General features: G+C 50.8%; 1 protein-coding gene across 12 annotated transcripts; it reads right to left on the reverse strand.

Moving 5' to 3' along the window:
- SLC43A3 (solute carrier family 43 member 3) lies at positions 1 to 27,041 on the reverse strand. Of its 12 annotated transcripts, none has more exons than XM_073808969.1 (13): positions 26,579 to 27,041; positions 25,527 to 25,893; positions 25,023 to 25,143; positions 22,270 to 22,316; positions 19,370 to 19,446; positions 19,052 to 19,144; positions 18,088 to 18,227; positions 16,842 to 16,936; positions 15,652 to 15,828; positions 15,307 to 15,426; positions 11,471 to 11,657; positions 10,748 to 10,871; positions 1 to 3,898 (listed from the first exon to the last, which is right to left on the reverse strand). In XM_073808969.1, the coding sequence occupies exons 2-13, from the start codon at positions 25,708 to 25,710 to the stop codon at positions 3,698 to 3,700; spliced, it is 1,566 nt and encodes a 521-aa protein (XP_073665070.1). In that variant the 5' UTR covers positions 25,711 to 25,893; positions 26,579 to 27,041; the 3' UTR covers positions 1 to 3,697. The 12 variants fall into 12 exon arrangements, 8 of the variants coding, with proteins under 8 accessions (XP_073665070.1, XP_073665067.1, XP_073665069.1 ...); XM_073808966.1 differs by having other exon boundaries at positions 26,535 to 27,041; XM_073808968.1 differs by lacking the exon at positions 26,579 to 27,041 and adding an exon at positions 26,149 to 26,348.

The following is a 27,041-nucleotide window of genomic DNA, read 5'->3' on the forward strand; positions in this document are numbered from 1 at the left end:
TTTCTTTTTTTTTTAATTTATCTATTTATTTATTTGTTTTTTTAAATTTTTGGCTGCATTGGGTCTTCGTTGCTGTGCGCGGGCTTTCTCTAGTTGCAGCGAGCTGGGGGGGTGCTGCCCTTCATCGCGGTGCGCAGCCTTCTCATTGCGGTGGCTTCTCTTGTTGCAGAGCATGGGCTCTAGGCACGCAGGCTTCAGTACTTGTGGCACATGGGCTCAGTAGTTGTGGCACACGGGCTTAGTTGCTCCGCGGCATGTGGGATCTTCCCGGACCAGGGCTCGAACCCGTGTCCCCTGCATTGGCAGGCAGGTTCTTAACCACTGCGCCACCAGGAAAGTCCACCCCTCAACCCCACGTCTCTGATACATTGTCTGCTGCCAAAATGAGCTCCTAAAACCCCGAGCTCATCACACAAGCACTTTTCAATTATTTCTTCTTGCTCTTGGGCAAATACTTTCTTCCTGATCTGGCCCCTCCTTACCTCAACTTCAGCACTATTGACATTTGGAACTGGGCACTTCTTTGTTGCAGGGGGATGTCCTGCGCAGTGTTGGGTGTTTAGCAGCAATGTCCTCACCCTCTAGATGCCAGTAGTACCTTCCCCCCAAGTTGCAACCATCCAAAATGTCTCCAGATATTGCCAAATGTCCCCTTGGCGGCAGACTTGCCCCCTAGTTGAGAGCCACTGGTCTACAACCTCAACTCTCCAAACACACACACACACACACACACACACACACACACACACACACTCCACTCTGCTCCAATCATACTGAACACCCTGCTATTTCCCTAATGTTCTGTGAGCTCTCAGATACCATTTCATCTGCCCAGAAAGCCCTTTCCTCTCTAACCACTGTGCTAGCCCTCCTCTTCTACTAAGTCTCAGGCAAAGATCCACTCTTCCAGGAAGCCTGCCCTGATTCTCCCAGAGAGAAGTAGAAAGGAACCTCATGGGGCTTAACTCTAGCCCCGCCCCTATCCCATCTCACAGCAGCTGTCTTCTTGCTGTCTCCCCAGAAGACTGGCAGCGTTGCCTTTCTCACCTGTGTATCTCTGGTACCTGCAGTGTCCTGGAAACATGCCAAAGGCTCAATTCATGTTTGCTGAATAAGCGAATGAATGATGAAAAGAAATTTTTGTTTAAGATGAGTTGAGCAGGTGCTCCCTGAAATGAGATCTTAAGCAGGAATTTTAATAACAATAACAACAGCGGCATCTAACATTTAAGAAGCACTTTCTTTTATTTTTTAAATATTTTTGGCCACACTGCGTGGCATGTGGGATCTTAGTTCCCTGACAAGGGATGGAACCTGCCCCCCCCCTGCAGTGGAAGCGCAGTCTTAACCACTGGACCGCCAGGAAAGTCCTAAGAAGCACTTTCTATGTGCTAAGTGTTTTGAGTGTTCCGTATCATTTAATCTTCTAAACAACTGTATCAGACAAGTACCACTGTCATCTGTAAATTATAGACAAAAAGACTGATACTCAGGATGGTGAAGCTGCCTGCCAGGTAGGTAGGTGCCTCATCTCCCATTCTCTGTCTGCCCATCTGCAAGTTAAGGATGAGAACCTCACAGGGCTTGGGGAGGACTCACTGAGAAGGTGGTTGTACAATAATCTAATCTGACACATGGTAGGTTCTGAACAAACCGTCCTATTCTCCCCATTTTAGAAATAGAGAAAGCAAGGCTCAGAAAGGTTAAGTGATGGTCCAAATTCCATGTACTGGCAAATGACGGAACTTGAAAAAAAGAATTCTAGGGGCTTCCCTGGTGGTGCAGTGGTTGAGAATCTGCCTGCCAATGCAGGGGACACGGGTTCGAGCCCTGGTCCGGGAAGATCCCACATGCCGCGGAGCAACTGGGTCCGTGAGCCACAACTACTGAGCCTGCGCGTCTGGAGACTGTGCTCCGCAACAAGAGGCCGCGACAGTGAGAGGCCCGCGCACCGCGATGAAGAGTGGCCCCTGCTCGCCGCAACTAGAGAAAGCCCTCGCACAGAAACGAAGACCCAACACAGCCAAAAATAAATTTAAAAATTTATTTAAAAAAAAAAGAATTCTAACAAGCAGATATTTTCTGAGCATCTTCGACGTACTCAACACTGCGTGGGGCCAGTCACAGACACCACCAAGAGGAGCCAGGTCCTGAGCACCTGGAAATATAGCTCTGCTCTCCCAGCTGGAAGCTCAGAGCCATGATGGAGGTTCAGTTGGTGGGAAGAGCTCAGAACTGGGGTCTCACAGAAACGGCAGGGGAGTTTGTGCCCGTGCGGTGAGGGCCTATGGATGCAAGCTGACTCGCTGATTGGGTAATGAGTGGGAAAGGCAGTTGGTCACGGTGATTGGCGTAATGGGCTTTCACGTTTGCTGGTCTAGCGCCAGGCTGGACACACACGGCAACCCTGAAGCAGCTTCTGTCAGGCCCCAGAAAGACTCCTGGGGATGACTGAGGGGTCCTGCGGTGGGGGGGGCTTTGCATACCTCAGGGTCTTCCCCCCAGATAGACCTCTCTCTTGACCAGCTGTGGAGGGACAGCATTCTGATGCTAAGGATGGATGCATCCTTCCATCCCCTTGTTGACAAAGAAATTAATCAATAGTCAATCTAAGAAAAAAATATAAATTTTTATTTTTTTATATTTATTTATTTGACTGCATTGGCTCTTAGTTATGGCACGCGGGATCTTTTTAGTTGCAGCGTGCGGGATCTTTTTCTTAGTTGCAGCATGCGAACTCTTAGTTGTGGCATGTGGGATCTAGTTCCCTGACCAGGGATCGAACCCAAGCCCCCTGCATTGGGAGCATGGAGTCTTAGCCACCGGGACACCAGGGAAGTCCCAGAAATGGAAAATTTTATTCGCGCCAACCTGAGGGTTATAACCCAGGAGACAGTCTTTCGGAAAGTTCTGAGGACTGTTCCACCTGTTAGGGATCAAAGCAATGACATCAGTTTTTGAGACAAAGGGTTATATGTCAAATGACGTATTATTGACAGTTTACACAGTCCAAATCTACATGTACAGTGAGTAGCGGGTCGTGGGTCATTGTGACCCCTTGTGAGATTAAGAAGGAAGGTCGTCATCTCCTACGGAGGTCTGATTAATGCAGACGCACGGCACACATCTTCATTAGGAGAGGGAGGAGGCCCAAACGGCCTGAGAAAATTTTTATGTTTAAATCTTTCTTGTCATAAAATATAAATTTTATTTTATCACCTCCCCCAACATGATACTCCCAGAAATACCCCAAATTTCTCCAGAGCCCCCTGGCTCAAGTCACCCTGAGGTTTCCACAGGCAAGTCCCTGCGGGTGGGGAACGGAAATCTCAGGGTGGTGGAAGGTTAAAGAGGCTCCTTCCTTCCTTCAAACATTCATTTATTCCTTCCCTCTTTCCTTCCCTTCTCTTCTCTCCCTTTCCTCTCCCCTTCCTCCCTCCCTCCCATCTTTCCTTCCTTCCTTCTATCTCTCTGCATTTGTCTCTATCTCTTTCTGTCTCTCTTTTCTTTTTTAAAAATTTTTTGGCTGTGTTGGGTCTTCGTTGCTGCGCGTGGGCTTTCTCTAGTTGAGGCTGCTCTTTGTTGCGGTGCGTGGGCGTCTCATTGTGGTGTCTTCTCTTGTTGGGGAGCACGGGCTCTAGGCGCATGGGCTTCAGTAGTTGCAGCACGGGGGCTCAGTAGTTGTGGCCCACGGGCTCTAGAGCGCAGGCTCAGTAGTTGTGGCGCACGGGCTTAGTTGCTCCACAGCATGTGGGATTTTCCCGGACCAGGGATCAAATCCGTGTCCCCTGCACTGGCAGGTGGATTTTAACCACTGTACCACCAGGGAAGTCCCTGTCTCTCTCTTACATTCAGTATTTCTTGAACCTCCATTCTGTGCCAGGTAGGGTGCAAAGTCCTGAGGATACAGGGGGTAATAAAAGATACAGTTACTGCCCACATAGAGTTCCCAGCCTAATGGAAGTCTTGCATCATCATTATTATTATTATTTAATCTGTATGTTGAACGGCAACTGTGACAAGCTCTATGCTAGAGAAGTACCTGGTGCAACGAAAATCTGTACTCAGTAACAGGCTGGAAAGGAAAGAAGGGAGACCTGAGCTGAGAGCTGAAGGAACTGTAGGAGTTAATGATGGGTTGGATGGGACGCATTCCAAGCAAGGAGAATAAAACCATTTTAAAATGTGCACTTGACCTTTAACATGATATTGTGTATGTAATAAAAATTACTACGGGACCTACTGTGTGCCAGGGCCAAGCGTTTTTCATGTGGAGCCTCATTTATCCTCACCTGAAGGGAGAGGCTACTACCGGTTCAAGGACACGAGACCCAGGGCTGTCTGTCCACGCTCCTCCCTGGGCCCCAGCCACCTCTGGGCCCTGGCTCCAGAAGGAATACACAGCCTTATCCCTGGTGATGGACAGTTCTCTGCTCACAGATTTTCTGCATTGACTACTGAAGAAACAAAAAAAAGTGCAAAAATTGAATATGAAGATTGACAGTTTTCAATGACTTTGGCTTAAGATTTGGGATAATTAGAAAGCCATTTTTTCGTCTTGAAGTTTTCCCACTTGAAACAATGCAAGAGAATCTGTGCTGCTTTGTTAGACAGAAACAAGTTTGGGCAAATGCTTGCAGGGTGGTTTCTGCCCTGAACAAACGAAGTGACATTCCAGGCTCCGTCAGGTTTGGAGCCCCTCACTCTGCCCGTCCCCCAGGGAATCACAGATGTTACTGGTAACGGCAGGCACACACCACATGCCTGCTGCATCCCAGACGGTTGATGTCATGTTTGAAGTGCTTTAAATTAATTCGCTTAATCCTTACAACTCCAAGATGTAGTTCTACTGTTATCCCCACTTTACAGATGGAGAAGCTAAGGTACCGTGAACCTAAGTCCCAGAGCTTGCATGGTAAAGAGCTGGCAGTTGGTCTGGGGCAGTCCACGGCCGAGCCCAAGGTACCTCTACCTTTTATTCCCCAAAGTCCTCTGTAGTCTTCCCAACCAGCTCCCATACTGCTTATTATCTTCGTACAGGTGAGGAAACTGAGGCTCCGTATGATTAAGGGCTTCTTCGAGGTCGCACAGCTGGTGAGTGTCTGAAGCCCAGAGCCTTTCCCCATGCACCTACTGCTTGAGTCCACCTTCAGGTCTGGGAGGTGACACCGGACTCAACAAACGGAATGCGGAGGGACCTGAGCAACGTCCTGGGTTTAATCACCCTGCCAGTGAGTCAGCCCCGCTGTGGGCAGCAGTGGACCCAGGAGTGGTCAGACATGGCCCATCTGTGAAGTCCTCATCGCCAACAAAGGACCGGAGCCTGGACCAGAGCCTGTGCCCTGGAGCCTGGATGAATTGTTCTTCCCAAAGAACGTTAAAGGAGGGACTCAATGCTGTGCCCCAGAGCCACGCCCAGTGCATTTGGGAAGCATCTATCCCCCAAGGGGCTGGAAGAAAAAGGCGCTCCGGGACATAACTGCTAGGACACCAAGCTTTGAATTAGGGGAAGAGGATCAACGCCCCTGGGAAGCGGGCAGCCAATTCCTTCAGACTGGAGAACAGTGAGCACGATTAAGGGAAGATTAAAGGATGTGATGCCATTCCCTAGAAACTCCCAAAGTGGCTCTTCTGGCTCTATTATTATTTACACTCTCGACCTGTCCTAGGCTGCTTTCACGGTTCACTGTCATCTGGGACCCCCTGCTCAGGCAGCAGAGGGGGGGACAGAAAGGGAGGGGGAACCGCAACGTCCAAGACGTGTGTGAGGGGAGACCCAGGATGGAGTGGGGGATCGAGTTGTGACACAACCATAAGATGGGGTTGTAAGCAGCCGTTCAGTCACGTTTTTGTTTTTTTAGTTTTTTAAAATTTTTATTTATTTATTTTTGGCTGTGTTGGGTCTTGCGCGCGGGCTTTCTCTAGTTGCGGCGAGCAGGGGCTACTCTTCATTGCGGTGTGCGGGCTTCTTATTGCGGTGGCTTCTCTTGTTGCAGAGCATGGCTCTAGGCGTGCGGGCTTCAGTAGCTGTGGCATGCAGGCTCAGTAGTTGTGGCTCATGGGTTTGTTGCTCCGCAGCACGTGGGATCTTCCCGGACCAGGGCTCGAACCCATGTCCCCTGCATTGGCAGGCAGGTTCTTAACCACTGTGCCACCAGGGAAGCCCCACAGTCACGTTTTTGACAACTATTTGATGACGTAAAGAAGAGCCTACGAGATGGTTTCCGTCACCACACACGCAGTTGCACCACTGGGAGGACACAGTTGTTAGCCACGATGGTATCTCAGAGCGCTGCAATTAACAGCGGTATTTCTTTTTCACGCAGTTCTTTATTTTCTGATCTGCTTTACAACAACTACTTATTTCTTACATAAGAATGAATGTAAAGAAAAGGTAACGTCAGGAATTCCGTGGCGGTCCAGCGTTTAGGACTTTCACTGCCCTGCCGAGGGTCCACACGGCGCGGCCAAAAACACAAGAGGCAAAAGGTAATGTCTAAAATGAATGTGAAGGTGACCTTAGGAGTCAGACAGACGTGGGTTTAAATACCAGCTCCACAGTGCGACAGTTGGATGATCTTGGATGTAACTTACACGCAGAGCCTAACTTTGATCCCCTGTAAATGAGGCTGATTAAAGGAGATGGTCACACAATGTTTCTGATTCACGCTGTCGCCGTCCTTTGAAGAGCAGGCGCCCTCCTCCTCCTGGTGGACTGTCCCCTGCCCCAGGGAAGACGCCGCCCGGCACTGCCTGCAGCAGGGGCATATTTGCCCGAGTCCCTCTCTGCTGAGGTTGGTAGCAGAGGGTTGCACTGGGAGCCTGTTGCTGAGTGAAATCGGAAGTTGTGAAACCCCTGGATTGCTTGCTTCCTTGTTTGAAAGAGTGGTTGATTCCATTTGAGGAAGAGGTTACAGGAGGGAGGCTCTTGGGACAGAAATGAGGGCTGTACACGTGGGCTGCTTCTCTCACGCACCTATCTTCCCCAGAAATCATCCTTGACTCTCTCTGGATACAGCTGTTCTCTGCACTTCCTGAGGAATCCAGGCTTTTTTTAAAAATAACAGCTTTGTTCAGATATAATCCATATACCACACAACTCATCCATTTAAAGCGTACGACTCAGTGGTTTTTAGTATATTCAGAGTTGTACAACCATCACATTATCAAGTTTGGAAGATTTTTATCATCCTGGAAAGAAACCCCTTACTGTTAGCAGTCACTAATCTTCCCCGCAGCCCTACGCAATAGCTAATCCACTTTCTGCCTCTATAGATTTGCCTATTTTCTGTTGAATGGAATCCTACTATATTCTGTCTCTTCTGACTGGCTTCTTTCACTTAGCATAATGTTTTCAAGGTTCGTGCATATGGTAGCATGTATCAATACCTCATTCCTTTGTATCGCCAAATAACATTCCATCGTATGGACATACCACATTTTATTTATCCATGGTATTAGGCATCCTTTTGAATTTATTAACTGTAATGATAGCTTTGATCTGTTAAGTACCTACCATGTGCTAGGCACTTGACCTAATTTCTAATCTAGTCCAGGGAGGCAGGTCTATCTCTCCAATCACACTGATAAATTAACTGAGATGTAGAGGAGAAGTGTTCCATCCAAGGTCACACTGGTGAGAGCTGGGATGCCAAAAGGGTTGGCCCGGCTCCCGATTCATACTGCCCCACCCCACCCCGGTGCCAGGGCCCACCCCGTGTGCTATGCTCTCTCCTTCCAGTTCTTGTTCTGAAGCCCGAACGAGAAAGAATCCACTCATTCAGTGATCATTCTTCCAACAAGCCCTAACTGGTACCACATGCATGGCAACCAGGCACTAGTCCCTGAGCCTAGTGAGACCCAGATGCTGCTTCCTGGAGCTCCCTGTTGAAGGGAGGAGAGGTGGTCATGGCAGGGGCCAGTCTCCAGGAAGGGTGTGACCAAGGCCTACGGACTCAGAGCTGCTGGAGAGCCCAAGGAAAGGTTTTTACAGGAGATGACATTTTGAGCAGGACCCCAGTGGACCAGGCAGATTTCCCTGGCAGACAGAATGAGCCCCCAGTGCAGAACTGGTGTGCTCACAGATCCTAAACCAGAAACCTGGGTCCACAGGGATGAGCTCTGTGTCCCTGGAGGTGGGAGGTGAAGAGGGCAGGGGAGAGGTTGGCATCACATTGCTGACCGCCTGGATCGCCAGGCTGGACTCTAGGCTTTGTCCTATGCCTGTGCAGCAGCTCAAAAAACATTTATTGAATGAATGAATGAATCCGCCTGCCGGCCCCTCCCCCCAAGTCCTCTCCTGGCTAAAAGGAATAAAACAAATAAAACACCTGGTGTGTTCCAGATTCTCCCGTCTCGCCCACCCGGTCCCTCACCTATCCCCCTTTGCTACCTACCTCCTCTCCAGTCATCAGTAAACAAAGGAACAAATGCTCAAGTGCTCTCACCCCATGCTAGGCAGTAGAAATTACCTTAAATTCTCACAATCGCCCTCAGGGACGCAGGTGAGGACGTTGTGACTGAGAGTGGCTAAGGGACTTGCCTGGCTGCTGAAAGGCAGAACTGAAACTCACACCAGACCTTCTGATTCCATCTAGTGCTTCTAGTTTGCGGGGGGGGGGGGGGGGGGGGGGGGGGCGGGGGGCGGGGAGCATTGCAGTAGGGGTAGGGGCAGGGGAGACAGAAAGAGAAGGCAAGGGAAGGGATTGCTGGGGGTCCTCAAGCCCAGGGCACAGGACCAGGTGGCCAGTTCGCAGTCTGAGGGCTCCTGCCCCACCTCTGGGTCCAGCTGCCACATCAGGATTCCTCCACTCCACCCCTGCATCCGCTCCCCAAGGCTGGGGCTGGGACAGGAAAACGCAGGCACTCACGCATGCACATCACGACAGCCCCAAAGCCTGCAGAGGTGGAGCAGCTGTTGCCTTAGGCAGAAAGGCTTTATTTTTTAAATAAAATTATTTAATATATAATTCAATATATTATAAAACTATTCCCCAGAGGACGCTTTTATATAATACCGAAAGTAAATAATCATCTCCCTTCCTGAAGAGGAAAACATCCCCAAAAGGCTTCATCAGAAATCCTTTGGTCAAGCAGGCTAGCTGGTTCCCAAGGCCCTTCGGGTGGCCTGACTCTTTGTCACTGTTCTTAAAACCTTCTAGAACGTGAACTCCAGAAAGAACCTCCGACTCCAAGACCCTCTCCTTCTACAGGTGGGAAAACTGATGCTCGGCGGGGAGAAGGGTCTGCTCAAGGTCACTCGGCATCAGCGGCAGAGCTGGGGCTCAGCCCAGGGCCCCCACCCAACCCGGTCTGCCCCTCCTTCTCCCCAGGCTCATTCCCTAACAAGGCTAGGGCTCTGACGGAGAGCTGGGCGCCACTTCTGTTTGTTTGTTTTGGTTTTGGTTTTTTTTGTTGTTGGTGGTGGTTTTTGCAGTACGGGGTCTCTCACTGTTGTGGCCTCTCCCGTTGCGGAGCACAGGCTCCAGACACGCAGGCTCAGCGGCCATGGCTCACGGGCCCAGCCGCTCCGCGGCACGTGGGATCCTCCTGGATCGGGGCACGAACCCGTGTCCCCTGCATCGGCAGGCAGACTCTCAACCACTGAGCCACCAGAGAAGCCCTGGGCGCCACTTCTGAATGCCAGGTGGCAATGCAGCCATGACAACCTCACTCTTCACCTGGAAACTTACCCAGCAGCACAGGGCCCAGGCACACAGGGGCTTCAGGGACAAAGAGGCCTGGAGAAGCAGGGGACACACCCTCCCATCACATCACCCCACCTCGGGCCAAGCATCTGCCAGGGCCATGCGCTTCCTACCCTGAAACTAAGAACTTCCACGTGACTTTGCTTTTTGTCTTGCCGATAAGAAGGCTTGGTGGACAGTTAAATATGTCTTTTTGTTCTAAGAAAAAATAATGGCTACTTAATACAAGTAGCCTGGGTGGGCAAAGTCTTTCTGGACACGGGGTGCTCAAAGGTGAAGGAAGATGACACGTCCTCGGGGCTGAAAAGGGAGGGCTTCTGAACTAGGCAACCCCAGGGGGGCTTTCTTTCTGACAGCACTCCCGGTACACCAGGAAGGGGTGGACAAACGTCAGAAGAGTGACGAGCACCAGAATCACATTCACCTGGAGGGAGAGGAAGCAGTGAGGCGAAGTCCACTAGTGGAGGAACCAGAATCCTGCCTGGTTTATCCCCTACTTTCCACTCAGACCCAACGGTGCCCTCTGGGATGGACTCTTGGTTATTTTCCATTCTGCCCCATGGAGCAGGGTGGGTGGGGGGTAGGGGAATATTATATTATGCCTTTTTTTTTTTGGCCTCACCCCATGGCATGTGGGATCTTAGCTCCCTGACCAGGGATTGAACCCTCGCCCCCTGCAGTGGAAGCGCAGAGTCTTAACCCTTGGACCGCCAGGGAAGTCCCTGTGCCCATTACACAGATGAAAAAACAGAGGCCTAGAGAGTATTCAGTGACCTGGGAAGAAGCTGTGTCACGTTAACCCTCTGGCTTCAGGGACCCCCACCCCCACTCCCAGCACAAGGCAGGGCACTCCCAATGACCCCAGTTTGAGAAGCAAGACCAAGGATGTACCCATGTGAAGAAATGCTCCTGCAGGGACCACACCCAGGCCACCCCAGCCAGGTGGGGGGCGCCCCCTGCTGGGGACCAACACAGTTGTCCCAATCTGGACATCCCTGCTGGTCTAAGGCCAGGGTCCCCCAACCCGCCACAGTACTCACGTAGAACGGGTCACTCTGGAGGGGACCTTTGATGAGGGTGAAGATTGGGAACTGGAGCAGAGACACGACAGCTGACAAGGCCATCACTAGCCCAAAAAGCTTCCCAAAGTGCTCTGAAGGGAACCTGGGCAGAGAGACAAATGAGGTTCCAGTGAGCTCTGGCTGTGGTGGGCCTTGGTCAGCCCCCTGCTCCCCTAGCCTAAGCCTGCCTTTATCCACCCACACCCACACAGCTCCCCTCCTTCACCTTTGCTTAGGCTTTCAAACGACAGAGCAAAGAGATGGTGCCGTGCTCGATCCCGGGGAAACAGCAGGGACCCAGACACAGGCTGTGCCCCGGGAGGTCTCAAGGAAAAGACACGTGAATAATTCCGCTACATGCTAGATGATGCATGCACTATCAGAGGAAGCAAGAATACAGAGGCACAAGGAAAGAAAGACGCTTTCTTTCTACTCTTCCCTGGGAGAGCTGGAACAGAAGTGGGCTTTGGAGGGTGAATAGGAGTTCACAGAGTAGACAACCGAGGCAGAGGGGAGCTTTCAGGTACATGAAGGCTCTAACCCTCCCACCAGCCTCCACCTCCTCTACACCTGCTCCCAGACGCTGTGTGCCTCCTCTGGCCACCTCTGGTCCTCACCTCCTGATTTCTTTGCCCCCAGCACGCCTCCCTTTGCCCCAAGGGTGCCCCCGTCACGTGACGCATACCAAGCCCACCTACGTACGCGAGGGTGAGGAAGGCAGCATTGCCCCCGTAGAGGAAGGAGCGGTTGATCACTTGCAGGGTGAAGGTGGCGTACTGCAGGGGGAGGACAGGGATGGAGGCGCAGAGGGCGAAGCCCAGGCACAGCACAGACGTCAGGACCAGCGAAGGCACTGTTGAGCGCAGGGCCGCCGCCGAGGCCGAGGAACCTGGGCCAAAGGGAAGAGCAGAGGCTGCGTGGATGCCCGCAGGGGGGTCATCCTGAACCCTCTCTCCACACATGCCCCATCTCCAGTCCATCAACAAGTGGTGATAATTCACTTCCTAAGCATCATTCAAATGTATCCACTCGTTTCCAACCCCGGCGACTCATCCTAATTATAGGCAAGCATCACTAACTCATAGATTATCACAATGAGCTCCTGACAGGGAGGGCCCTCAACCCACAGCCAGATACTCTGGGTAGCACCATGGGTAATAGCAGAAGACTGGAAACCAACCAAATCAGCAGCAGTAGGGGAACGCAGCACCAACTACGCTGCAGTCACATAACAGAACGAGGCAGGGGTCAAAGGCAGAAGGAGGGGGCCTGGCTGTGGGGCAAACCCAGGACAGAGAGTTACATAAAGAAAGCTGCAGGGGGCTTCCCTGGTGGCGCAGTGGTTGAGAGTCCGCCTGCCGATGCAGGGGACGCGGGTTCGTGCCCCGCTCCGGGAAGATCCCACATGCCGCGGAGCGGCTGGGCCCGTGAGCCATGGCCGCTGAGGCCGCAACAGTGAGAGCCCGTGTACCGGAAAAAAAAAAAAAGGAAGTGCAGGACAGGGTGTGCGATTCGCTGCCTTTTATCTAAGAAAGCAAAACTATACACACATACAGAGTCTGTCTTTAAGGAAAAGCAAAAACAAAAACAGTTACCTAACGAGGGAAGGAGTGGAGGACAGGGAACAGAGAAGGAAACTAAACTTCTTTGACTGTATCTTGTTTCATAGTCCTGGCTTAGGAATGTCAATGTTTGATATGCAAATGTATTTAAAATAAAATAATAGGAAGAAAACAAGCAAAGCAATTCCAAAAGAAATCCAACAAGATGAAACCAATGAACATAACTTTATATCAAGTTGGCGACTCTTAAAATACTGTAATTTGACTGACAGCTCTTACGGGATGTATCCTCAGGATGAGAACGGAAAGAAGGAAAGAAAGGAGGGAGGACGGGAGAAACAGCATACAGCAATCATACTATTATTAATAGTATTGATGATGCTAAACCAGTAATTATGCATAAAATATATTTGTAAAGTACTATATATATATAGTATGTGTATATAGTATACACTGTAGGTATATACAGTAAATATATTAATATAGCATATATTAGAGTATTTTAGGAACCAAGATTTTCAGACGAAAGGAGATACAAATGTAAAAGTCAAGGAAGTAAAATTTCAATTAAAATATCAGTACTGGATACTCATGATGTATTTTTTCATCCAAAAAATTATGTATATCTTACCTCAGAGGCCTAAAAGCAATGACAACCCAGGAGAATTAGAAACCTTAGCACCCAAATTGCACTCTTTAAATACCATTTCTCATTTAAAGGGACCCAGGGCTATTTGGAGAAATGGCTGGTTTCAGGTCTGGGCCAGGAAACATACCCAATGAAATGGACCTGAATATCTCCTTGTGACAGAAGGGAAAGACACTCTCTAAAACTAATGGGACTATTTGTTAAGGACACAGATAGTGGATTGGTAAAGTTGCCGATAGTCAAAGATGAGATAATTTGAGAAGAATTGTGACAGAGGTGGATTGAAACATGTCAAATATATTTAAAATGAGATTTTAAAAGAGAAACTATGGGGCTTCCCTGGTGGCGCAGTGGTTGAGAGTCCGCCTGCCGATGCAGGGGACACGGGTTCGTGGCCCGGTCCGGGAGGATCCCGCGTGCTGCAGAGCGGCTGGGCCCGTGAGCCATGGCCGCTGAGCCTGCGCGTCCGGAGCCTGTGCTCCGCAACAGGAGAGGCCACAACAGTGAGAGGCCCGCGTACCGCAAAAAAAAAAAAAAAAAGAGAAACTATGAGTGGTTACCCCTGGAAGTTTCTAGGGCACCAAATCATTTTTCTAAAACTAGTAAATAGAGGAAAAAGCATGCATTTATTTCAGGGTAACGAAATACTTAATAAAGGAAAGGTTTTCTTTCTAGAGGAATTCTAGCTATTAAAAGTAGAAGGAAAGATAGAAATAGAAAATCTCCTTTTTGCGACCCTAATAAAATAATGGGTCTAGGCACTGGTCATCAATAGCTGTTAAAATCATTAGGCCTGCAGCTGATGGGAAACTTTTATAATGCGCAGATCAGACTGACAATGTCTGAACCCACTGATCAATCTTAACATCATAAGAACAAAACCACGGGTACTAAGGGCCTGATGACGAGAGCTTGTAGGTAGCCCACGGCTCCAGCTCTGAAGTATTCTTGCCAAAAAATATTAAATATTAGTATTAATAAAAATATTACTCTGCCTGTTTACAGGAAAGACCCAATCAAAGAAACGTTTTTAAATGACATGAAAAGGATGCCAAACCCAAAATGTGGGAAATCTGACAGGACAAACAACCTAGTTCCTTCGATAAATGAACAACAAAGGGAAAAAAGGGGGTGGGGGACACAGAGACTTAAAAACATCTAAAAGACACATCAGTACATTGTGTGGCCCCTGTAAGGATGCGAATCTGAACAAACCAACTATAAAAAGGCACAGGTGAGACCATTAAGGAAATCTGAACAGGTCTACATTATTAGATGATACTAAGAAATGATTCGGGGCTGTTTTACATATGATAATGATATTATGGTGATGTTTAATTTAAATAAAAGAGGTCCTATTTGCTGGAGCTACCAACTGATGTATTTACAGATGAAATGATCTGATGTCTGAGATTTGTTTTAAAATACTCCAGCAGGGTTAGGAGAAGCAGCTCAGGGAAGTGAGAAGTGGGAGAGATGAAACTATAGGGGTAAAGGGAATTCCCTGGTGCTCCAGTGGTTAGGATTCTGCGTTTTCACTGCGTATGCCCAAGTCCAATCCCTGGTCGGGGAACTAAGATCCTGCAAGCCGTGAGGTGCAAGGTCAAAAAAAAAAAAAGAGAGAGACCTCAGCATGCCTGCTCCTCCATTCTTGTCCAAGGATCATGTCCAAGCTCCTTGGCATAACACGGCTGTCTCTTCTTACCTCCGTCTTTCCAGCCCCCTCCCGACTACCTCTCTGTGCCCTGGCCAGCCCGAATCACTTTCTGGGATTCCTCAGATTCCTTAATGTTTCACTCTCCCCTTCACCACCCTGACTCCTCTGTACTCCTGGGCCACCCTCCCAAGGCCCTCCTCTTCAATTTCTCACGTCTTTACTCTTCCTTTAGGTCTTGGCTTAGATGCCACTTCCTCCAGGAAGACTTCCTTCCCTGACACCCATCCCATCCCCACCCAGAACAGGTTATGTGCCTTTCTTTCTGTTTCATAGCTCCCTGCAGGTTTACTTCATGGACTGTAAAGCTTGATTACTGGCATTTCTCCACTCTCTAGACTGAGAAGAGCTTCTTGAGAACAAGGACGTATCTGTCTTGTCCGTTACTGAATCTAGAACTGTGATTGGCACATAATTGGCACTCAATGACTAGTGGTTGGATGAATGGACAGATGAGGGATGGATGGATGGATGGATGGATGGATGAGTGATGGATGGATGAACGGACAGATGCAAGTAGAAAAGGATTTAGAAGAAAAGAGAAGATGGGCACGGAGGAAAATAAAGATCTCTCCCCTCCTGGTTCCCTGATCCTCTGGAGCCCAGGTCTCACCTGTCCTTCTTGCTTCCTCCTGGTACTTGCATTTCAGCCGATCCATGAGCAGCCCATTCCAGGGGGCACACAGCACTCCAAAGAACTGAGTGATGGCAAAGGCATTTGTGTACGTGCTGACTGCAGAGGGCAGAGAGGGGTTGGGCGGTAAGAACTTTCCAGGAGTGCCTTACGGAAGAGGACCCTCCCACCCGGCCCTCGCCCTGCCTGACCCTCCTCGCCACACCCCTGCTCAGACCTTTCTCTGGAGCACAGAGCCCTGCTGAGCTCAGCGCCCCGCCGCTCGAGGTTCCAAGTCCCCAGCTGTGGTGCTCAGATGCGCTGCCTCCCAGCCCCGTCACATACCTAGCACCCTGTCCCCACTGGCCAAGTTGCTCAGCAGAGAGTTGAGGGTGCCGATGAAGAGGTAGTGCCACAGCTGTATCACAGACAGCCACACCAGGTGCCAGGCAAAGCGCCGAGAGAAGACGTAGCTCCAGAGAGAGCGGGCTTCCTGCTGCTGCTGCCCTGGTCTCGGGATCTCTGGTGGGAAGAGGAAGATTTGGGCAAGAGTTACACTTAAAGTTGGGGGGCAGGGATGGGCAAGAGTGCAGGGGTCTTGAAAGGACAGCCTGAGGTCTGAGCTCACCCGCTCTTCTTGCCTTCCTGGGCACACCGCCACCTCCACGCGTCATCCTGTCCCCACCACCCTGAATGAGCCTCCCACGTGCTCCGCCTGCCGAAATCTGATCTATCGCAGCTTGGACTCAATGATGCTTCTTGCACTAACACTTTCCTAATCTTTCTCAGCCAGGATGATGAAAAGAAAGACGAGAGGAGAAAGTTAAAGACAGCTAGTGTTTCAGCTGATCCACAGCCCCTTCTTTTCCTTCCGTACCAGGATCCTGAGTCTTCTCTGGAAATCTCCCCCCGCCCTATTCTTCATGGTCCAGATGGGACTGCGAATTAAGCATTCCATTCCTCACCCAAGGCTGACCAAGTTGATCATTCTCCTCGAGAGGCAGACTGGCTGTGATTTCAGACTGGGGTCCCCAGAGGCAGGTCCCCTGGTTCTGCTCTTCCTGGATGGAGCCTGGCAAGTTCACTTTGCCCTTGCTTTTGTGAACTTCTCAGAATCCTGTTCTCATTTCTACCTTAACCAGCCGTGGTTTGTGATGTTTATAACCAAAGACCCAAAACAGACAGAGGAGAGAAAGGAGGCAGTGATGGAGACGGGACAGACCCAGTGGACCTGCAGAAATGGGGACAAATAAGGCAGACTTAGGAGTGGGGGGAAGGGAAGGCAAATGATGGAAGACTGGCTGCGAGGGGAAGGGGTATGATGAGATGAGAAAGAAAAGGGGGACAAAGAGGAGAGATGAGACAAAAATGTTGCCCCTCTCTGGACCGCCTATAAACTGAGGGGGTTGAGAAGATCCTGCAGGTCTTTTCCCTACCTGTCCTTTCCTGATTCTGAGTCCCTGGGAAAGCTTTGGAGGTGGCTGTGGGGAGAGGCCAGGTTCCGGAGGGGAAATGGGTTAACCAGTAGGGCTCACCTTCCTTGGGTGAAAGGAACTTCTCTGAAAGCTCCAGCTTTTGGGACTCAGCCGTTTTCTTCTCTTCCTCTCTGGGGCCATCCCCAGAGCACAGGCTGTGGAAACAGAAGTCCCATCAGCCTGATCCAAGAATTGTGAGCCGAGCCTCAGATTCAGGCCGTGTGTGTGTGTGTGTGTGTGTGTGTGTGTGTGTGTACGCGCGCACGCGGCGGGAGGGGGGATAGTACCTTTCGCTATACACTGGAATCACCTTTTCACAACCCCAATGCCCAAGTCACAGCCCAGACCGATTAAATCAGAATGTCTGGGCGTGGGAGTCAGGCTCCCACATTTTTTAAAGATCTCCAAGTGATCCCAGCAATTCTAATACGCAGCAATGTTTGGGAACCACTGAAGTGCAGGAAGAACAGGACAGGCCTGGGTTCAAACCCCAGCTCTGCCTCTTCCTGAGGCTGTGCAACGCGGCTCAGACCTAACTCTTCTGAGCCTGCTTGTTCTCATTTGGAAAATGGAGGGAAGTATGCGTATCTCAGGACTGCTGTGAGATGAAATCAGAGCGCATGGGGCTGCTGAACAGCAAACAAATGCCCTCTCTCTACTGCTTGGATGACTGGCGGCACAAACGGTCCCATGTCTTCCCCGCCTCTGCTCTCCACCCTCTGCAGTACAGCTCTGACCACTTCCCCGTCCCCTCCCTCTGGGCTGGCCTTGGGAGCTGCCCGGCCGAGACAACCCAGCAGAAGTGATGCTGCGACAATTCTCAGCTTAAAAGTGAAAAAACCTTGTGCATTTTGGCATTTATCTTGGAACCCTGAGACCACCATGTGAAGAAGCCCAAGCTAGCCTGTGGGAGGATAAGAGCCACGTGACCCAGAAATCCCTGCCACTCCCTATGGCCAGACAAACCCCATGTGAGTAAGGCCATCCTAGACCAGCCAGCCCCCAGCTAGCCCACCAGGTGATCAGAGGCATGAGAAGCCTTGTCAGGGTCATCCAAGCAGCTCCCTGATCAGCAGAACTAGCCAGCTACACACAGACCTGTGGAAATAATAAATGCTTCATGTTTTAGGCCATTAAGTTTTGGGGTAGTTTGTTATGCAGCAGTAGCTAACTAATACATCCCTGGTCTAGTCCTCCTCTCCTGGGACAGGTTTCCTCTGCCTTACCATGTCTGTCCCATCCCTGCTTCCTACTCCAGGTGAGATGAGGGGCTCTGGGCACACCATCACCAGCTCATAGTCCTTACCCATAGCTGTAGTTGGGGGGCAGTGGGTAGGGGATGTGTCCCCTGGGCATCAGAAGGAAAGTACGCCCAACATGCCAGGCACTGCAGACAGAGATGAAGATGAAGGAGGCCCTGAGACTGATGCCCTGTTCATAAAGGAGCTGCAGACAAAGGAGAGGAGAGGTCAGTGTAACAGCCACGTTCACAGCAGCATTATTCACAACGTCTGAAAGGTGGAAGCAAATCAAGTATCCATCCGCGGATGAATGGATAAAGGAAATGTGGCACATACATACGATGGAACATTATTCAGCCTTAAAAAGGAAGGAAATTCTGACACCTGCTACAACATTGATAAACCCTGAAGACATTAGGCTAAATGGAATAACCCAGTCACAGAAGGACAAATACTATATGATTCCACTTAGGAGGTACCTACGGTAGTCAAATTCACAGAAATAGACAATAAGACAGTGGTTGCCAGTGGCAAGGAGGAGACGGGGGTGGGTACCCACAATGGGCGTTATTGTTTAATGGGCACAGAGTTTCAGTTTTACAGGGTGGAGAAGAGTTCTAGAGATGGATGGCGGTGACGGTCGTAAAACAACACGAATGAACTTAATGCCGTCGGACTGTACACTTAAAAATGGTTCACATGGAAAACTTTATGTTAGGTGGGGTTTTTTTTGCCACGCAGCAAGCAGGATCCTAGTTCCCTGACCACGGATTGAACCCGCGTCCCCTGCAGTAGAAGTGCAGAGTCTTTTTTTTTTTTGGCAGTGCGCAGTCTTAACCACTGGACCACCAGGGAAGTCCCTGGGTGTATTTCATCACACAAAAAGTCAGTGTAAGAATTAGGGGCTGAAACCTGTTTCTAAGAAGGAGGCTTGGCCCAGGCTCTTGCCTTCCACCCTGGCGGCTGATTACGGATGCCTGGTGCCCCCCAGCAGCGGGGAGATAAACACGGGCCATTGCTATCTTTTACCTTAATGATAAGGAAGACTGCCGAGGAAGAGTCAAATGCTCCGTTGTACATGGTGATGATGGTTGAACGGTGTTTGCCAAATAGGTTCCCGATCTGGAGGACACACGATCAGCCTGAATCACCTATTTATTCGTGAAATCTTTCCTGTGCACCCGGCAAGTGTCAGGCCCTCATACCCAGACCTACCCTCCACCCCAGGAGCTAGCACCCTGGTTTGGGCCAACCCCATTAGAGGCAGCCAATGTAGCAAAGTGCTTCTCCCTCCTTCCACCCGCCCCAACCTCCAGCCAGGGGCCCGTGATTAGGGCAGGCTCACACCTGCAGGTTGGTGATCAGAAACAGGATTCCTCCTACGGTGAGCATGGGCATGGCCAGGAAGAGCAGCACAGCTGAGTCTGGAACAATCCAAGACAGAGATGGGGAGGTGTCACAGTGCAGCCCAAACATGCAACCCGAACTCTGGCCCCCCTGCTCCCTACAATCCTGGGCTTAGGGCCCCAATTCTAGGCAGCCTCCCAGCATCCTCCAAGGACCTTAGGGTCCTGGTCACGGCTCCTTCACGTGCCCCTGTGGAGGGACCCTGCAGAGGTCTCCTGAGACACCCTCTTCCTCACCAAAGATGACCCTTGGTCTCTGGCAGGGTGGATGTCTACAGAGAGAGGCACAACTCAACCCACCACCCCCTTCCCTCACTAAACCACAAGCAGCCCCCCTATGCATCCTTGACACTGTGGGGAAGAGAAGCCTGGATTCAGTCCCTGAGCCCAGCCTCTAATTCACTGCTTTGAGCTAGATTCTGAATTTGTGACTCAGTCATTTCATCTGATAAATGGGAATAACATTCCCTGCTCTTCCCACCTCACCAGGCGCTGTGAGATCTGAGTGTCTCTTTTTTGTTCATTAAACTTTGAGCATTTCCTTTGTGCCAGGTGTTGTGCTTGGCACTGGAAATGCAGGATGAATAAATACTTCTTGCCCTTGGAAAGACTGACATGCAAAAAAATCATTCTAATAGGTCTGGCAAGTTTTGGGTAAGAAGAGCAGAACTAAAAACAACTAAAGTGCCAAGGACTAGGGAGCCCTCCGTAAGTTAGTCTTTCCCAAGTCACAGCCTTCTTTCTGCCCACCTTCATGATTTGGGCCATAACCCACACCTATCTTATTTGCCAAAAAAAAATTTTTTTTAAGTTGACTCACTTTTACCCAAAAGAAATCTATTATTTTTAAAGGAAACTTTATATTGGGAGTTCCCTCGTGGCCTACTGGTTAGGATTCTGGGCTTTCACTGCCGTGGCCCAGGTTCAATCCTTGGTCGGGGAACTGAGATCCCACAAGCCACTATGGCACGGCCAAAACAAGAGAAAACTTTATATCGTTAGTATAAATGAAAAGCAACTTGTGCTGCTTGTTGTGAATAGGAGGTAACTGTAAAAATAAATACAATGAAAACACTGTTATTCAACTGTAACTGAACGCAGTGGCCTTCAGAATGTTCAAAGCCTGATACCTGCTCTTGTCATAGTGTTAAAATCATCCCAGCCCAAACCAAGACTTCCGTGCATGAAATCAGGGGGCTAGTGAGAAATAAAAAGGGAGTAACTCTCCCACCAGGTGATTCAATGTTAATGCAGCATGTGTGCTTCCTAATAATATTCTCCAAAGTAACTATTATCCGAGTAACTTTTGTTCCATACCTCGAGAAGCGCTGTACACTTGCTCATTTTAGATCATTCACACTGTTTACCATTCAATTTCTGTCTCTATAAAAGGTACGTCTTCAAATGCACTAAAGGTTGGTTGAGATTCCTTTCACAATAGCATGCTTTTTCCAAAACCAAAAAGCCCTATTTTAGGGGGGAAGGGAATATTGTGACTCCAGTGATTCACACACGTGAGTCAAACATACCCAGCCATCACCTCCACATTCAGCCACTTGAAAACCATGCTTAGGCTTTTAGGTAAGAAGACAGTATGATGAGCAGAGTGGGTTTTTTTTGTTTTTTTTTTTAAATATTTATTTATTTATTTGGTTGTGCCGGGTCTTAGTTGCTGCATGTGGGCTCCTTAGTTGGGGCATGTGAACTCTTAGTTGCAGCACGCACGTGGGATCTAGTTCCCTGGCCAGGGATCAAACTCCGGCCCCCTGCATTGGGCACACGGGGTCTTAGCCGCTGCGCCACCAGGGAAGTCCCGAGCAGAGTGGTTTTTAAATAACCAGGCTACCTCATGAGATCTGCTCAGACAGAGACCCTCAGTCAGCTTTGCGTTCACTGAACACAAATGAAGTAACAGATTCAGCACAGGTACTAGACACAGGAGTGTTAGGTACTTTTTATTTCCTAACCCAAAAACTGAGCCACGTAATCTGGCACTGGGGAGGAATACTGGAAAGCATCTCTTGGCCTCTATAACTGAGATGCTAGCAAAGAGCACAGCCAGGGTCCCAGGACCCCTTCCCACTAACTTGCTCTGGGGCCTCTGGCTAGTCTCTGCAAAGGGTCTCTCTCTGACCTCAGTTTTCTCCTCTACGTAATGGAGGAAGTAGGGAATACACCAGACTGGAATTCCCAGACTTTGGGAACTGTATACACTTATAGACCAGTAAAATTTGAAAAGAAAACTTCTGACTACACTGGGGTTATCAGTTTGTACCCGGCTAAGTCAGGATATTTTCGAAAACTGCCATTCCTATTATCATTTCATTAAAAAAAAGAGAGAGAGGACATTTAATACATAACGAAAGGATGTCATCTTTTTGTTTTTTTTGTTTTTTTGCGGTAGCGGGCCTCTCACTGCTGTGGCCTCTCCCGTGGCGGAGCCCAGGCTCCGGACGCGCAGGCTCGGCGGCCATGGCCCACGGGCACAGCCGCTCCGCGGCATGTGGGATCCTCCTGGACCGGGGCACGAACCCGTGTCCCCTGCATCGGCGGGTGGACTCTCAACCACTGCACCACCAGGGAAGCCCGGAAGGATGTAATCTTTTGAATAAGTTCTTCTCTCTGAAGCAGTCCCTCCACTGTCCTTATTTTTTTGCATGTCTCACTAGACTGAACTGTTTTTATAGACCAGCAATAACTCTCTCAAGGACTCTTTCCAGCTGAAAGTCTGTGGATCTCTGAATACCTGTGGGGGTCAGTGCATCCTGCCCATCCACCACCTTCTGCACCTGCCCATTCACCAGCTGCCCCTGAGGTTGTGTCCCTCCCGACAGCACTCACCTGCAGAGATGAAGGCTATCGTAAGCGTGGCACTGGTGTAGAGAAATCTGGAACACAGAACGGCAGATGGAGAATGCGGTCAACGAGAGAGAAAGCTGGAGGGGCAGAGGGCGCGTGGAGCCAAGGTCCTCCCACCTAGAAGTCCCAACCAGCCAAGCCCTTGAAGAAAGGGGTTAGTGCCTCGTTTACAAATCATAATCTTGAGTTCTAATTCCTCTTGCTGTGTGACCTTGGGCAAGGCACTGCCCTTCTCTGGGCCTCAGCAGCCTCTTCTATGAAGAGATGTTTGTGGATGGACCTAGAGACTGTCATACAGAGTGAAGTCAGAAAGAGAAAAACAAATATCGCTTATTAACGCATATATGTGGAATCCAGAAAAATGGTACAGATGAACCTGTTTGTAAGGCCGAAATAGAGACACAGACGCAGAGAACAAATGTATGGACACCAAGTGGGGGAAGTGGGGGGGGGGTGAACTGGGAGATTGGGATTGACATATATACACTAATATGTATAAAACAGATACCTAATGAGAACCTACTGTATAGCACAGGGAACTCCACTTCGCCGTATAGTAGAAACTAACACAACATTATAAAACAACTCTACCCCAATTTAAAAAAATTTAAAAAAAAACAGAATCTAACCATTAAAAAAAAAGAGAGAGAGAGATGATTGGACTGACTGATCTAGGTCCTAAGCTTAAAGTTCCAGGATGTTATTGTTTAAGGACCACAACCCCAAGGTTACGGGACTCTCTTAGAAGCAACGGGTAATAAAAGCAGTGCTTAAGTGTGATACTCTGATTGATAATAAGAAATACATATTTGGTCCAGGTGCCCAGTCGCTGACACAGGGCTCCTAAGACCCTTGTAAATTCCCACATAAGAGCCCTAGGAGCATCTTTTATTCTAATGAGGTGACCCCGGATGGGTCCTGGAGGGGGGCTGCTCACCAGAAAGACTAGCCATAATTAGATGCTTGGAATTTTCAGCCCTGCCCCCGACTTCTCCAGAGAGGGGAGACGGGCTGGAAGTGGAGTTAATAACTGATCATGCCTACATGAGGAAGCCTCCATAAAATCCCAAGAGTATGGAGTTTGGGGAGCTCCCAGGTTGGTGAAGGGTGCTGCACCCCAACTCCACAGGGACAGAAGAGATCCTGGGCTCCGGACCCTCCCTGACCTCGCCCTATGCGTCTCTTCATCTGGCTGTTCATCTGTATCCTTTAATAAACTGGTATAGGGCTTCCCTGGTGGCGCAGTGGTTGAGAGTCCGCCTGTCGATGCAGGGGACACGGGTTTGTGCCCTGGTCCGGGAAGATCCCACATGCCGCGGAGCGGCTAGGCCCGTGAGCCATGGCCGCTGAGCCTGCGCGTCCGGAGCCTGTGCTCCACAACGGGAGAGGCCACAACAGTGAGAGGCCCGCGTACCGCAATAAATAAATAAACTGGTATATGTGTTTCCCTGAGTTCAGTGAGCCCTTTAGCAAATAACTGAATCCAAGGGGGAGGAGGTCACAGGAATCCCAGGTTTGCAGCCGAGTCAGACGGAAGTTGTGGGTAAACTGGGGACCTACCACTTGCAATTGGCATCTGAGGTGGAGGGCAGTCTGGTGGGACTGAGCCCTTAACCTGTGGGATCTGATGCTGTATCTCCAGGTAGACAGTGTCAGAACTGAGTTAAATGATAGGACACCCAGCTGGTGCCACAGAATTGCCTGGTGTGGGAAAGGCTCCCACACATTTGGTGACCAGAAGTGCAGAGTTCTGTGTAAAAGTAAAGGAGAAACACAGGTGGGAAGACTGGGTTTTTCTTAACACACTAAAGGCTGGAGAAGAGGGAGTGGGCATAGAAGGACGGGAAAGAGGAGGAGACAGGTGACCAAATTCCAAGAGCGACTGACAGCGTCATCGTGCACCCAAAGGCTTAGAGAGCCAAGGGCTTGCTTTCCTTCCAGGCTGTTTCCTGGTCCAGCCACCCTCCGGTCCCTCTGACAACTAGCCTCTCACGTGCCTCCTGGGAGGCGCCGGCTCTGGGTCCTATCAGCTCCCCCGCAGGCCCGCCGCTTAGCTCCGAACCTGGCCAGCTGCAGTGGCACCCCGTGGAGCCAGCAAGTCCCCCACCCGCCGTGACCTCCCCTCCCGTCAGAGGGAAACTGAAATCCCACCACTGGAGACACCCAGGACACCTTACTACCTAAGCTTCTGGGGAGTGATGGTGGTGGTGACGAGCATGAGGATTAGTCACTCAGGTATGATGAGGACAAAGGTCCCCGGCATGAAGGCGAGAGTGGTAATTCTATTTTTATTTTTATTTATTTATTGGCCACACCGCACAGCATGTGGGATCTCAGTTCCCCAACAGGGATCAAACTGACGCCCCCTGCACTGGAAGCGCAGAGTCTTAACCGCTGGACCACCACCAGGGAAGCCCCGAGAGTGACAATCCTAGGCTTTGCTAATTGCATAACCTGTCCCAGGCCAGCCCTCACAGGAAGTAGGCCTGGGCTCCTGCTCTATTCAGCACATCGTACAGCATGCAGTTCCACATGCAACAGAGGAAGGAGGTGAAGAAAGGGAAGCAGGGGTGTGGGGAATAGGGAAGGTCGAGACACAGTCCACACCCTGTGCAGTTTCTAGCAGGGCTGCCGGGGCAGGGATACCCAGTTGCCTGGCCTGGGTCTCCCTCCAAACAAAGCTGCTGCCAGAATTCCTCTTGCCCCACCCCTGTTCAGATCCCCTTGGGACTTACATGGCTATGAGGCGGGCCACGGTAGTCTTGAAACGGTCAAAGATGTAGCCAGCGGGGAACGTCATGAAGTTGTTCATGAAGGATGCCAGGGTGAAGATGAGTGAGAAGCGCTCGTCCTGGGCTTTGCAGTTTGGAGGAGAGAAAGGCAGATCTCAAGAGCCCAGGGTGGATGGGCCAACCTCCCATCCATCCCAGCCTGCCTGCCAGGCCGGCACCCAGCCTGGCTCCCATCCAGGGCTGCCTCTTCCATCTTGGACAGCTTGCCTGGTAGGATAAGTTCTCCCTTAGATAAGTGGAGACGTGACTGCCCCTAATTATCTCTTGGGAGCCGATACTTCCCTCCCCAGGGACCTCTGAGACCAAGGTTGAGGGCGGGGGCAGCTGACACTCCCTTCCTCTCACCATAGACATGCTGGCAGAGGAGGCAGGGGGTGGAGTCCCTCCGACCCCTTCCCACCACCTGGGAACCAGACTCAGCTTCCTAGAGAAGCCCTCCTCCCTTACCATCCAGCCCCGTGGCATTGCCCATCAGCCTGGCATTCGGTTCACGCAGCTCCTCAAAGAAATGCTCTGTTTTGAAGACAAACACCAGGGAAGCCCAGCCGAAGAGGACGCCCGCAAAGCCGAGGCATTCCAGCAGCCCCGTCAGCAGGGTGGCTACACGAAGGGGCAGGCTCTGGCCCTGCATGGTCCGAGGCGGAGCTGATCCTCAAATCCCACCGGTGGCCTCCTGCGCTGACCACAGGAGCTGCAAAGCCCGGCTTTTGAGCACTTGGAAAATTGCTTTGGCAGGCGCTTCTGTTCAGGTGGCTCTCTGGTGCTGGCTGTTTCGGGCCTGGGTAAAAACCATCAGTGGGCGACTCCCTGGATCCTGTAAGATAAGGCAGAGGCTGCTTGGTACACAGGGCTGTGGGAAAGGTAGAGGTGGACAAAGGTTCTTTGTGGGATAGACAAAGAAGCCAGGTGTTAGAAACAGCTGCAAATGCCTCTGCATCCCACATCTGGCAACAGGTGGGGAAGCTGGAACTGAGCCCCAGCTCTGGAGACGGTCCAGTAAATTACAGCAGCAATTGAAAGCCAGGAACAGGGGGTAAGGGACTTCACACAGGTCCTCACAGAGCCTCACAATAACTTGGCAAAGAGGGTGTTTTCTTATCTTCAGTTCACTGACAAAAGCTCAGAGGACTCTGTCAACTTCCCAAGGTCACATGGTCCGGTTAGTCACGTCGCAGGCCAGTCTAAGGGCAAAAACATCCCGACCTCCACACGATCCTCCGTGACCCTCGGCCAGGGCTCCCAATAACCCCCTTCCCAACGCCCCTCCTCACATCACCATCTGCCAGGAAAGCGCCCAGAAGCCGCTCCCCACCCCCACCCGCTCCCCCTCTAGCACGTGGTCAGCGGCCCTCCCAGCAGAAGCGCCCCGAGGTCTGCCCAGCCACAGAGCCCCTGGCCTCGTCCCCGCGGCCCCGCTGCCACTACCCCCGGCCCCGGCCCCGAGCCGCGTCCTACCCGCCGGCCTCCGCGCGGAGCTCTCGGGTTTCGCGGCGACGTACCTTGCGACGTTTAGATTCGCGCCTCCACTCGCCCCTCTCAGTCCCTCCACGCCCCTCCCAGTCCCTCCACGCCCCCAGAGATCCCGGAAGGGCCGGGAAGGGCGGGGCCAGAGAGGTCCACCGCGACCCGCTCTTCATCACTTCCTTGTTCTCCAGCTCTCACAATACCGTGCTCTTTTTGACCACGCCCTGAGACCGTCCCTCCTTTCACTCTAACCCCAGCAGCATCTGTTTCCCTCTCTTGATCCTCTTGCAGCCTCTCAGCTCCTTTGCCCCTCTTCCCTCCCCTGACCGAGATACTTTTAGTTCTGTTGCGCACGGACAGGCAGCCCCACGGAAAAGATCACACAGTCGCAGCACACACACAGACGGCTTACCTGCAGACACACACACACACACACACACACACACACACACTCTCTCTCTCTCTCTCTCTCTCTCTCTCTCTCTCTCTCTCTCTCTC

The sequence above is a fragment of the Tursiops truncatus genome, chromosome 8 (assembly GCF_011762595.2).
Source record: "Tursiops truncatus isolate mTurTru1 chromosome 8, mTurTru1.mat.Y, whole genome shotgun sequence".
Taxonomy (NCBI): Eukaryota; Metazoa; Chordata; class Mammalia; order Artiodactyla; family Delphinidae; genus Tursiops; species Tursiops truncatus.